We start from the raw sequence: 14,553 nt of genomic DNA on the forward strand, positions 1-14,553 counted from the left end.
ATCTCTCTTTTCAATACTATCAGTTTTTGCCTCCCATATTTTGACACTCTATTGTTAGGAGCATACACATTAAAAATTGTTATGTCTTCTTGGGAAACTGACCCCTTTATCATTATCTAATGATCCTCTTTATTAAACCCTGATGGTTTTCTGAATCATCAGAAGTGTCTGCTTAGTCTGAAATTAATATAGCTACCCCTGGTTTCTTTTTCTTTCTTTCTTTTTTTTTTTTTTTTTTTGCTTTCTTTTAATTGGTGGTAGCATGGTATATTTTTCACTATCCCTTTACTTTTAACCTGAGTCTTTATATTTGAGGTGGGTTTCTTCTAAAAAACCATATAATTGGGTCTTTTTTTTTAATCCACATAGACAATGTCAGTCTTTTAATTGGTGTATTTAGACCAATTACATTCTAAGTGATTTTGATATAAGTGTATTAATATCTATCCTGTTTGTAAACATTTTCTATTCATTCTATTTGTTCATTTTCCTCCTTTTCCAGTTTCCTCTGATTTCAGTTGAGCATTTTATATGATTCCATTTTATATCCTCTTAGTGTTTCAATTATACTTTTTAAAAGTGTTGTACTGGTTGTCCTAGAATTGACATCACACATTTTTAAATAATCTAAGTCCACTTTCAAATAACACAATATCACGTCATGAGTAATATAAGCACCTTGTAACAGAGTATTCCCAATTCCAGTCACTCATTCCTTGTTATACTGCTGTCATTCATTTCCCTTATCTATATACTATAATCACCCAATACATCATCACTATTATTACTTTAAATAAGCAGCTCGCTTTAGAGGAAAATAAAATATTTTATTTTAATTTTATTTATTCCTTCTCCGATATTCTTCATTCCTTTATATAGATCCACATTTCTGATCTGTATTATTTTCCATTTGCCTAAAGAATTTAACATTTCTTACATGAAAAGTCTACTGGCAACAAATTTCCTCAGTATTTGTCTAAGAAAGTTTTCATTTCTCCTTCAGTTTCAAAGGATATTTATTGGATATAGAATTCTAGGTTGGTGGTTTTTTTTGGTTTTTTTTGTAAGTATTTTTCTCTAAGTATTTCTTTCACTCTACTCTTGCTTGCACAGTTTCTGACAAAAAGTCTGATGTAATTGTTATCCTGTTCCTTTAAAGGTATTTTTTTCCTCAAGCTTCAATCAAGATTTTCTCTGCTTTTCTGCAGTTTGAATATGACATGCCTATGAGTGGATTTTTTGTTCTTTTTTATTCACTTTTGTTTTTTTGGAGATATATATATATATATATATATATATATATATATATATATATAATATCCTACTTGGTGTGCTCTAAACTTCGTGAATCGGTCGTTTGGAGTCTGTCATGAATTTTTGAATGTTTTCTACCATTATTACTTCAAATACTTCTGCTCCATTTTTTCTTCTGTTGGTATTTCAATGATATAGCTTTTTCCCTCCCATTCCCCTATTTCCTTCCCTGACTGCAGTATTCCCAGTCTAGTTCCTTGAGGCCCTGACCATTATTTATTATGGTTTCTCCCACTTAAGTGAGACAGAAAGCTGGCGAGACCTTGAGTGGGAGACACTCCCTTCCATCAGCTGGGATAAGGCTCCACAAAGACTTTTCCCTGCCCAGTAAGGAGGCTTTTGTGAAGGAGAATGCTTTGGGAGTATTTTAGAAAGATTACCCTCCTCCTCCCCCTGCCACAGCCACAAAGGAACTTCTTTCCATGAGCTTCACTGTGAGAAACTTGTGGGAGACAAAGTCCAAGAAAATATGGCGGCTTCCCTAAGACTGCAGCCCCCAGGAGTGTGCACTCTCCTCTGTCCACACTCAGCCTCCAGCACAGCAGCTTGTGCTTCAGGTAGAGTCATCTGAGCTGTCTACCTGGACGTGTCTGTTTCTTCAGAGTTAAGTATAATGGTTTTCCCTGTGACCACTGTTCTTGGATGAACTGAAGAAAACACATTGATTTTCAGTTTGTCCAGCTTTGTAAGGATGAGAGCAACAACTCCCAAGCACTGTACAGGTTGGAGCTGAAGCCAAAAGTCTTACTTCCTATGTCTCATAGGAATGGTCACGCTGAGAAACCAGTTACTGCGCTATTAGAAAGTCCAAGCCAAGTGAAGAGCCAGCTCCAGCTTTCCAGCCATGGGAATGAACTATGTTGACAATGGATTCCTCATATCCCAGACAAGCTGCACAAAATGATACCATATAGAACAGAAACAAACCTTTCCTGCCCAGCCCTTTCCCAACTGCAGATTCATGAGCAAATTATATGACAGTTATTGCTTTAAGTCTCTAAGTTTTGGGGTACTTCCTTTTTGTAGATTCTCTCTCTCTCTGTCTCTCTCTCTGTCTCTCTCTCTCTCTCTCTCTCTCTCTTTCTCTCTCTCTCTCTCTTCCTAAGATGATCCTCAAGCCTTGCCAACTTCTCAAAAATAAATTCATACAAATCTCTCCCGAAAACATCCCATGCCTCCAGTCACATGGGGCTCTTCAACTCTGCAGAGCCCACCAAGCTCTTCTCAGAGTCTGGCCTGAAACACTTCTTGTCTTTGCTCTTTACCTGGTTGGTCACATCTCCCTCAGATGTAAGCATAGTTGTGCCCTTCTCAGCAAGGCTTCCATTGTCCGTCCATCTAGAGCAGGGGTGTCCAAACTGCGGCCCGTGGGCCAACTGCGGTCCGCAATCCATTGTTAATTGGCCCACAGCAAATTCCAAAAATATATTTAGTTTACTTAAATAAACCAGGTGAGGCAATACGTACTTCACCTCGAGTGAGTTTGTGTATTTTACCGCATATGGCCCTTGGTAAAAAACGTTGAAAAAAGTTTGGACACCCCTGCTCTAGAGTACCCCTACTGCCTACCCCTCTCGCTCACCCAAAAACATATAACCCACCACTCTCTATTTTAATTCTTTCTCATAGAGCTTCTTCCCTTTATGTAATTGAAAATTACAAATATGTCTGCTAACTTGATTCATTTTTGTCTCCCCAGCTAGATGACAGATTCCACAAAAAGAGAAACTCGGTTTTATTCACCGCTACATATCCACTGCCTGACCTAGTACACAGAACACATTAGGGATTTAGTGAATACCTCGAAAGGAAGGAGCTCTTTTAAATAGACACCACCTCCATGCATCCCTTGTTTAAGACAAGGGTTTCTCAGCCTGGGTACAATTGACACTTTGGACCAAATAATTCTTGGTTGCAGAAGACTGTCCTGTTCATTGGTAGGTTGGTTTAGCAGCACTCCTGGCGTGTACATTCTAGATGCCAGTAACCCAACCACCACTTCCCAAGCTGTGAAAATCAAGAATGGTTCCAGATATCATCAAATGTATCTTGGGGAGAAAAATCGAGAACTAGTTGAGAACCACTAGTTCAGACTAGAAAGATGCTACTTCCCTAGCTAGCATCCCAGTTTAAATTAAAAGGATGACAATAATAATGAAGCAACTCAGGAAAGGGAGTATGCTTTCAAAGGATACCAATCTTATCATCATATCCTTCCCCTAGCCCTCTTCAAAAACCACTTCAACTATGGAAGAAAGATTCTAGGAACCCTGATGTTGTAATAATTGCAAATTTCTACGCTCTTTCAAAAAATTCTTCCACTATCCAAAGAATGCCTCCATTTTCACCAGCTGGGCATAGTTGACCTCAATTTAGAAGATAACAAATATCACTGATTGTTTTGAGGGTCTCCTAATCAAACCATCAAAGAACCCTAATAATAAAAATGACCAACAGAGTCCAATACATCTAAACACTGTCTAATAGGAAAGTTATTCCTGTACAATTTAGTCTAATCACTGAAATCATGCTTCTTGCCTACACAATATCCTCACTGTCATTTCTGTCAAAAAGATTAGGCATTGTTTGTTTATCTGCTGCAGGCTAACTGAAACCAGCTGTACCGATGAACCAGTCTCTAATGCCTTACATTCTTCCTCTAAACAAACTCATGGCTGAATCTGCAAATTGGATAGATTTTAGGGTTTTTAAAAATAAAATGAACAGATGTTGGTGGGTGGGCTATTCTCCTCCTTGGCCTAGGTAAAGACAAGAACTCTACTTTTTCAACTTTTACTTACACACAAGAAGCACCAGATCTGAAACCCACTTGGAGCAAATTCCATTTACTCCATTAACTGTTTTTTCAAAGTCCAGTTTCTCCGGAACATTGTAATGCCTATGCTGTGCATTAAATTGCAAATCTCACACTGATTGTATTATCAGACTGTGATGTCATTTTCATACCCTGTAGTCAGTGTGGATATAGGCTTGACCTTTGAAGTGAGCTGTGATAGGTAATTAGCTTTGGCCTGGGGACACAAAGTCAAAAAGAAATCCAAGCAGACCTAAGGATAACCAGAGAGTGGGCCTTGGGAGTACCCTGCATCAGAGCTCGCACGATGTAATCAGATTTGCCTCATTCGTACAGAGTACCCATTTGTGGGTAGTAACCTCCCGGGACACTGGAAGTCGGCATGACAGTCCAGGTGTCAACACATGAGATTGAAACCAGTGAACCAGGAGTCCTGTGTTTTCCATCTGGGCATTTCTGATTTTCAGAATTCTTCAAACTCCTCCTGATAGTGTTTCAATGGCTTTGACCTTCAGGGCAAGCAGTAAAAGCTACCTCTTTAATCTCACATATTCTAAAAAGGTGGTTAAGTGCCACTGTCTTTCTTCTGACTGCTGCTTGTTTTAATTAACAGCATTTCTTCTCCCTATTTCTCCTGGGGCTTTGAAGTAGTCTTTGAAATGTAGTTAGTATATTTTAGTCTTGGTTTGGAGTAGTCTCTCCATTTAGAATGTCGTTTAATTCAACTTCAATAATTCAGCACAAATTGGCTGAATGAAACGCTAAAAAAGATTGGCACTTTCAATCACATAAAGTCTCATGTTACATAAAGTGAGCAAATTCCTCCATTGTTCCTATTCACCTCTGAGACAACAATTTAGGACTGGCACAAACCAGTGTGGGCAGGCTTCTCTGTTTAGCAGGCTCCCTCAGGAGTAAAGCTTTGCATCTTCACCTCAATAGAAACAGAAGATAAGCAAATTAAAAAAAAACAAACAAAAAAAAAACCAGATATCAGGATCATCTGTGGGATGACTTTGTCAGAGTAAATCCAATACTATAATTCCAGAGATGGAACCAAGAGCAAGGTTTTTCCCTCTCTAAATTAACACTGGAAGTAACAGAAAAGTGAAAACAAGCGGCTCCAGCCTCACATCTCGCATACCTAAAGTAGGAAGGAAAAGAGGACTCTATCCCAGGCAAGAGTAAAGGTTCATGGCATCTCACCACTTGTGGCAGGGCGCAATAACCCGGGGAGTTGGGGTATCTGGGAGGGAGTGAGGTGTACTCCACCAGCAGATCCCCGGGCGCTGAGGAACACATGGGTCCCACAGCATCTCATGCTTGGGAGTTGAGGTCATTAGTGATCAGAGCTTTTGTCTACCACAGCCATGCATTCATAGCTGCTCACATAATAACAATCCACCAACCCTTCCAAATTATATGCCTTAACGCCAATTCCCTTTAACACTCAAACATAACACTTTTGCTTAATCAAAATTTGCACAATAATCAAAATGAATCAGTTTGCTCTTACTTGAAAGGCCCCCAGGCTTTAACAAATTCAGTGGAGTGTCTAGTAACGAAGGGTGAAAATCTCATTGTATTTCCTTGGAGAAGCAAGCCCCAAAAGGAGCTGTCCAAGGAGTCCTAGGAATGAATACACACAGTGATGCGGGAGGTTTGATTGAAAAGCAAATGAGGCTGTGAATTCAAACACTGGCCACTGGAGAGAACTTATTTTAAATACTTTAGTCAACTCCCTCCTCCCTTCTTTCCTTTTGAAACCCCCACCATTTTACCTGCCCTTTCTTATTGCATTCTGGCTGATATAGGTTACATTCTAACTTTATATAGAGAGTACTTATGTATATGGACCATCTCCCTTCAAGATAGTTAAGTTTCCTGATAGCAGAATCCGCATCTAAGATACCTCTTTTTCACATACAGCATAGAAAGGGCATAAAAACAACATAATAAACACTCATAATTAGTTGAATAAGCTCAGAAAATGTTAACAAGTGTCTTAATGTACGAGGTCCCTGGGAAACTGTGAGGTAAAAGAGTTCAAGGTGCTGAATTTAAGACATTTTAAAATGCCACGCTTTAAAATGCTGAGTATTATACAATACAATTTTTTTAAATCCTCTATTAATTGCTATAGGGATTTAGAAGAGAGAACATAATCAGGAAACCAAACCGGGATGGCGACTGGTAGAGTGACCATAAATGGTCTCCTTTCTCCAAATATAAACACAAGCCTGCACAAAGAAAACAATTAAGAACCTGCAGAACACTTGTTTAAAAAAGAAAATCTCTACTCAAATATGAAAATGTGGGAAGTTCAAAGCTTTTTAAAAAACACACACACACTTATTTCTGAGTGTTATATATCGATATGGTTGCAGATAACCAGCCGTAATCTATAGAGCCAAGCTCATTACCAGGAGGTTACACAGTACAGGAATCTCAGTCAGCTTCCCCCAACCTATGTGTCCCTACAGGAATAGGAAACTCAAGAGAACTCAAAAGTAATAAAAAGCCTTGCTAAGTTTCTAAATTAAGGCTAATAGCAACAACTACTGTACCAATCAACAATTACACAAACCTCTTGGTGAGGGTGGGGGGGAGAATATCCTTTGCTTAATTATTTAAAGAACCACGCAATAAAAGATGGATTACAAATACGGAAAGTAGGAAAAGAAGAACATGGTCGGGAACACAATGCCAAATTAGTGAAGTTTGAAATTCCTAATTGGATTGAATTGTGTTGTCCAAAAGAGATATGTTGAAGTTCTAACCCCCAATACCTCAGAATGTGACCATATGCAGAAACAGGGTCTTGACAGAAGTAATTAAATTCAAATGAGGGCATTAGGCTGGCCTTAATGCAACACGAAATGTTCTTATAAAAAGGGGGTATTTGGACACAGAGACGGACACATGGAAAGAGAACACCATGTGAACATGAAGGCAGAGATCAGGGTGATGATTCTAGAAGCCAGGAATGCCACAGATTGCCGTGCACTGCAGAGGCTATGAGAGAGGCAGGGAGCAGATTCTCCCTCACGGAATTGACCCAGAAGGAACCAACTCTGCCAACACTTTGATATTAGATTTCTAGCCTGCAAAACTACGAGATGATAAATTTCTATGGTTTAAGCCATCCAGTCTTCGTTTGGCAGCCCTAGCGAACTACTACAATAAGGTTCGTGGCAAAATCCAAAGTTGACACACATAAATCAACACATATATGTAAAAAGCTCTCAAACCAAAAATCAGCGAGATCTCTGCAAATGCCAGGCAGTTTTATTGCAAAAGAATGATAGCTGCTCTTGGAAAAGATGCTACAGATAATGTTTAAAGATGGGGGCAGGGCTGCAGACATTTATGGGAGAGTGGTTAGGCATCTAGTAACAGGGATCCCAATGGTTAGCAGGTTCTTCAAATCATGCAGCACCAAACAAATGCAGCTCTCTAGTCCTGCTGGATGGCATGTAACTGTTGTTCTCTGGCCTGACCTTGTCACCTTAAAGCAAGCAAGCACAGGCAACCTGTCACCTCTTAAAGGAGGTGAGTGGTCAATGGCTTTCATCTCCAGCCGGTGGAAATTAAATACTACATGTGAACAGCAGACTTGCAACTGCTTGAGAAATGGTGACGAAATACATTTAGACCTGCTGGAGTGAGAAGTATTAACTGTCCAGAACCATCCTTTTCAAACATTTCAGGTACTTAAAAGGCAGTCTTTCTTTTATTCAGTCATAGTAAATGGAGGATTTTTCAACCATCTCCAAGACTGCGACATAAATCTTAAACATTTAATAGAGTTATTAAGTTACATTTGGAAATCAGCTGAGCACATCTTTCGTGGGAAGGCATTTCAAAGTGATTGGTTTGTTTCTTTATAATAAAATAGTATGTTTGCTTCTGTTGGATTCAGAGCACATGTGAGAACCATCTGGAATATTCAACAAGGACCAAGTCTTTCCAAGGAAGGCCTTATACTGTGGAAGCAGTGTAGTCTAATGATTAGGAAAAGAATGTCTTCAAACCAAAGAGACATACACCAAAACAAGTATTGCCACTAACTACACGTATAGACTTGGACAAATGCCTAAAACTCTCTACGAACACAGATTCCTGGTCAAAGGGAGATGATGATAATAGGACCTATCTATAGGGCATTGTGAAGAGTAAATGAGATAATTATTACACCATATTATATATAACATAATTGCTTAATCCAGCATAGTTATCTTCACATTATTAACATTAAGTATACAAGCAATTTTTATAAGAGTAGTCATAACTATTTTTCTTTAGGAAAAAATATAAAATTTGAGACACAATCCCTACTGAAATTAGCTCAACCATTTAGACTATTACCATTGCATTCTATAATGCTCAAGTAATATAGGTAGTTAAGTCATTAACAGCCCTCTAGATTTTGTTGTTGTTGTTTATTCCCTATCATGTTTATGCTTCATACAAATAAAAAACACAGACCTTTTTTATTTCAAATATCTAGGATCTCAAAACTTATACTATTATTTTTGACATAGCATTTCCGTACTTCCTTACTTACATATCTTCCTTTCTTTATCAGTAATATTCCTTCATCTTAATTCAGAAACCATAAACAAAGGTATAACAATACATTCCAAAAAAGACAAAGATTATTAAATCAGCACATTGTCAAAATTTCTAATTATGTGTTTAAAATCATAGTTCAGAGAGTTTTCTTCTACATCTTCTTTTATCAGCTTAGAATTTCCTAAATTTTACAATGACTTAATTGAGACAAAAAACAGGGATGATTTACAAAATTATTTTTCAACATTATTTGGTAATGTGATTAAAGTAAAACAAGGCTTGTTTGTCTCCAGCAGTTATTTCAGAAATAGTATTAAGTTTTCTTAATAAAGGAATAAGCTACACGCCACCAAATACAATAACTCTGTGCTCTTAATCAGTCAGGGAAAGGGAGGGAGTCAGAAACGTGTGGGTGAACTTTTTAAGGATCTAAATCTGTGCCCTCACTCTGGGAAGCATAAGGGAAGAGGACAAATGGGGGAAAAGTTGTTTCTCTTTGTGAAAATATATGCAACATGATGCCAGAACAGACAGGTAGAAAAAAGAAAGAGTGTGCAGTATTTTTAAGTAACGTCTGAAAGATGAAATAAAAATTCATTTGTAATAAAAAGACATCAAGAATGGCCAATACATTTAGCTTTGTCAAATCAGTACTTTTACCTTTAAGCAAACTCTAAATCTCCATGAGAAATTACTCATGTCCTTTACCTGGAAACAAATTCTCATCCGAGGCTTCCAACTCCAATGAGAGGAAGAGAAAACAAAGTTGGTGGGAGGAGATAGGACAGGAAAAATAAATTAGGTAAGTTTGCAAAACTGTTGGCTAGCAGGGAAAACCAATTCTGCTGAGTTTTACTTGTTAAAAGAACAACAATAACAACAACAAAAACCTGAGAGGGAAATTTATTATATATTAAATAAAAATTATTTAAATACAGTTACTTAGTATTAGGAGATCATATATTTTACATGTCAAATATTCAAAAACTAGTGAACTTACTTGCTTTTCCCTTTGTATACTGTAGCATAAGATCCTTCCCCTAATTTTTCCAGTTTTTCATATGAGTCAGCTTTTCCAAATTTGGGACTTGTCGGCTAAAAATGGAGCAGAGGATAAACAAAACAGATTGTATCAAACTAATTAACAATAATCCAATTTTGCTAAACATATACAGATCCTCTGTCACTTTTTAAATAACTTTTTTCTGATATGACTGTTTATTTTTTAAAAACAACATAGTAAATATGCAGGGTACAATACTCAGAAAATACAAATGAACACAGTGTAGAAGTTTAAATTTACCCAAAATCTAACCACCAAGAGAAAACCACTGTCAATATTTTGATCTCCTTCCAGTATCTTAATGATTGCTTTTTTACATAAATGGGATTACACTATACATACTGTCATGTAACCTGCTTTTTTCCACTCAGTAAGTTATGAATATTTTCCATGTTATTATATAATTTTCTAAATTAGCAGCTGGCAAATCCCACCCACCATCCATTTTTGTGTATCTCATAAGCTTCAAAAGGGTTTTCCTTTTCTTAATGGGGAATGAGGGGTGGGGTGGGGTGAAAAGAATAAAATGTCATAGCATGTGAAAATAATATGCAAATAAAATTTTAGTGTCCATAAAGTTTACTGGAACACAGTTGCAAACATTCATTGATACACATAAAGTTTACTGGAACACAGTTACACATATGGTGTTTCCCCAAAAATAAGACCTAGCCGGACAATCAGCTCTAATGCATCTTTTGGAGCAAAACTTAATATAAGACCCGGTATTATATGTATTGTAATGTTGTGTTGTGTTGTGTTGTGTTGTGTTATCCTGTCCTGTCCTGTCCTGTCCTGTCCTGTCCTGTCCTGTCCTGTCCTATCCTACGCTACCGTACCCTATCCTATCCTATACTATACTATATTATATTATACCTGGTCTTATAGTAAAATAAGACCGGGTCTTATATTAATTTTTGCTCCAAAAGATGCATTAGACCTGATTGTCTGGCTAGGTCTTATTTTGGGGGAAACATGGTATTCACGCCTTACAACTCTCAAATTACAACAGAGTTGTAGTTGTAACAGAGATCACATGGCCAGCAAAGTTGAAAATGTTTACTATCTGAACCCCATTGTAAATCACCGTATAAAATTCAGTCATACAAAGGTGTTCCTCTATATCTTCCAGTGATAAGGCAAAAAGATAATCAAAAGCATATCATTCATATATCATGAATTAATACAAAAAACACTCACTAAACCTATTCTTCAGGTTTAACAGTGACAAAAGAACTCTTCTGTAAAAAGTGGTATAACCTGTCACAACCTTAAAAGTGCTAAGAGTGGGTTATCTCACCACTCTTGCTATGCTCAACACCCACCCCAACTTTCACCAGAGGGCAAGAAAAGGAAAATGCAGTCCTCCATAGGAGCAAATTTTAATATCACTGTGAAAGAGTAAAACCAAAACATATTAGAAAATGATAACTATATAAGGAATTAAAAGCATCTAAAGGGATGAGAAATTGTCAAATCCACAGTGATAATGGGAGAAATACATCACTCAGACATCAACAGAGCAAGCAGACAACTAATACATAAGGGATATGTGGATTTGAATACTGCAATTATTATACATATTAATATACATTCAAATACATATTTAACATTCACAAGAAAATGACCATAAATTAGCACAAAAAAACCCACAAAAAATCTCAATATTCAAAACCACAGAAACAGTTCCAGTTACTTTTTATAAACACAATGCAATAAATCAGAAATAAAGAATAAAAGGAAAACAACATCCAAGATGGTGGAGTAGATAAACACTGTGCCTGCTTCCTTCCATGAACAAATTAAAATTACAACTAAATTACAGAACAGTCAGCCTGGAGAACCATCTGAAGTCTGGCTGAACAGAAGTTTCATAACTAAGGATATAAAGAAGCCATATTGAGACGGGAAGGAAGGCAGAGATGTGAAATGGGCCCCAAACTTCCATGTGGAAATTGAGAATCAGGAGAGCTATCTCGGCTGCGGAAGCTTCCCCCAAAGGGTTCCCCCAACCCCACAATAGAGTCCCTAGCCCCAGTACTGGTGCCAGGAAGAGGAGCCCCCACAGTATCCATCTATAAACAAACACTGGGGATTTCCACAATCCATATGGGACAGAAGGCTGCGGGAAACCCAGGCATCCTCTGAAAGGGTCGGCACACAGACTCTCTTGCTTGAAAGCACTCACCTTGAGCTCTGGTTGAGGGACAGTGACTCAGGGGGTATTAGAGACATATGGGGGGCTGACTGAGTTGTGGGGTTCCGGACAAAGGCTGGAGGACCGTCAGCATTTTCCCTGTGTGGGGTCCTTCTCCCAGCCAGCCTGCAGGTGGGTACCCTTTTTCCTGTGTCAATCCTGCCCCCTACGCTTATGGCCAAATCTGAATCTGATTGGTCTGGTGAGCTCCACAGCTCTACTGTGCTGACTCACCGAGACCCCACCTCACTCAACTCCCGCGACACCTGAGGCAGTTTCTCTCCAGCAGCCAGCACCACCCACATTGCACTCTTCCTTGGAAAACTATTGAAATCCGCGGCACCCAGGCTGGCAGCGACTGGCCTTGGTATACTCTGAGACTTTTGCTGAGTCGCTTCAGGTTCAGCACGGGCACCAAACCAGAATTTACATTAATCTGGAGACCACAACTCTTCACACTCTAGTGACTCCCTAAGACCCTGCCTCACCCATTTGCAGCTTTATCAGTGGCTGAACCTTGAGGGAGCTGGCAGGTAACATCAGGCTTCAGGGTGTTCTGGCATTTTGCAGAGATACCCCAGACCCTGTGCTGGTGGCAGATGTCCTCAGTTCACAGTGTGGTCTCTTCCACCCACCTCCAGGTATAGCACAGGGAGCAAACAACCTCGGATCACTTTATAGCTCCCACCAGGTAATCTCCACCTGGTCATAGGCAGTGGGTGACCTGGGCCTGCAGCGGAGCCCCTTACAAGAGGCCCAGAACCAACATATTTGGAGACTGGCTTCAGATAACATCAGAGCACCACCAAACTGGCCCCACAAGTGGCACACACATAGGGTGGACTCAACAGGCATCAGAGACCACCAGAGACCACAGTGGGCAAATCCCACTCAGTGGGGTAAACCACCCTCACAGTAGCCTGTAAACTGTGCATATGTGGTAGCCAAACCCCATATGCAATCAGCCTAAGGGTCAATCCCACCCATTGAGGTGCCCATAGCAATTAAAGCTCAACTATAACAGGAGGGCACACACAACCCACACAAGGGACACACACGGGGAACCCAGAGCAGGTGACCAGGAAGACTGTGCCACTGGGCTCCACAGGACACCTACTACCATGTTTCTCTGAAAATAAGACAGAGCCAGACCATCAGCTCTAATGTGTCTTTTGAAGCAAAAATTAACATAAGACCTGGTGTATATTATATTGTATTATATTGTATTGTATTATATTATATAAGACCTAGTCTTATGTTAAAATAAGATTGGATCTTATATTAATTTTTGCTCCAAAAGACACATTAAAGGTGATGGTCTGGGTAGGTCTTATTTTCGGGAAAACATGGTACATAAGGCCACCAGACCAAGACTGGGGCATGTGGCAGATCTACCTAATACATAGAAACAAACATAGAAAGGCATTCAAAATGAGGAAACAAAGAAATACGTCCCATATAAAATAACAGGAGAAAATTCCAGAAAAAGAACTACATGAATGAAATGGAGGCAAGCAACACACCAGAGACAGAGTTCAAAACAATGGTTATAAGGATGCTCAAGGAACATAGTGAGAACTTCAACAAAGAGATAGCAAGCAAAAAAAGTACACAGAAACCATAAAAAAGAACCAGTCAGAAGTGAAGAATACAATAACTGAAATGAAGGAAGCACTAGAAGAAACCACCAGCAGACTAAATGAAGCAGAGGATCAAATCAGTGATATGGAACACAAGGTAACAAAAAACACTCAATCAGAACAGAAGAAAAAAGAATCCAAAAAAATGAGGAGCGCTTAAGAGACCTCAGGGACAATATCAAGCTTAACAACATTCACATCTTAGAAGGAAAGCAAGGCTTTGAGAACCTATTTAAAGAAATAATGACTGAAAACTTTCCTAACCTGGTGAAGGAAATAGGCATACAAGTCTAGGAAGCGTAGAGTCCCAAACAAGATGAAAACAAAAAGGCCAACACCAAGACACATTAGAATTAGAATGCCAAAGTTTAAAGACAAAGAGAGAATCTTAAAAGCAGCAAGAAAGGCAATTAGTAACTTATAAGGGAGCTCCCATAAGACTACCAGCTGATTTCTCAACAGAAACTTTGGAGGCCAGAAGGAATTGGCACAAAATATTCAATGTGACGAATAGCAAGGACTTACAACCAAGATTACTCCACCCAGAAAAGCTATCATTTAGAATTGAAGGACAGATAAAGAGCTTTCCAGACAAGAAAAAGCTTAAGGAGTTCATCAACACCAAACCAGTATTACAAGGCATGTTAGAGGGACTCTTTAAGATGGAGGAAAAATAGATCAAAAATATGAACAATAAAATGGCACTAACTACATATCTATCAACAATTACTTTCAATGTAAATGGATTCAATGCTCCACTCAAAAGACATAGGAGGGTTGAATGGATAAAAAAACAAGACTCTTACATTTGCTGCCTACAAGAGACTCACTTCAGATTGAAGAACACACACACTGAAAGTTAAGGGATGGAAAAAGACATTTCATTAAAATGGAAATGAAAACAACAAAAAGCTGGGATAGCAATACTTACACCAGAAAAAAATAGACT

The 14,553-nt window shown here is 38.7% G+C and overlaps 1 protein-coding gene across 3 annotated transcripts in view; it reads right to left on the reverse strand.

The window, feature by feature from the left end:
- Positions 1-14,553, reverse strand: part of CDK14 (cyclin dependent kinase 14) — a 563,325-nt gene that overhangs the window by 395,997 nt on the left and 152,775 nt on the right. For all 3 annotated transcript variants that reach the window (XM_081079441.1, XM_081079443.1, XM_081079442.1), the window contains one exon: positions 9,705-9,799. In XM_081079441.1, coding sequence (XP_080935567.1) covers positions 9,705-9,799 — 95 coding nt within the window. The remainder of the gene's footprint in view (positions 1-9,704; positions 9,800-14,553) is intronic.

This window comes from Rhinolophus hipposideros, assembly GCF_964194185.1.
Source record: "Rhinolophus hipposideros genome assembly, chromosome: 18".
Classification (NCBI taxonomy): Eukaryota; Metazoa; Chordata; class Mammalia; order Chiroptera; family Rhinolophidae; genus Rhinolophus; species Rhinolophus hipposideros.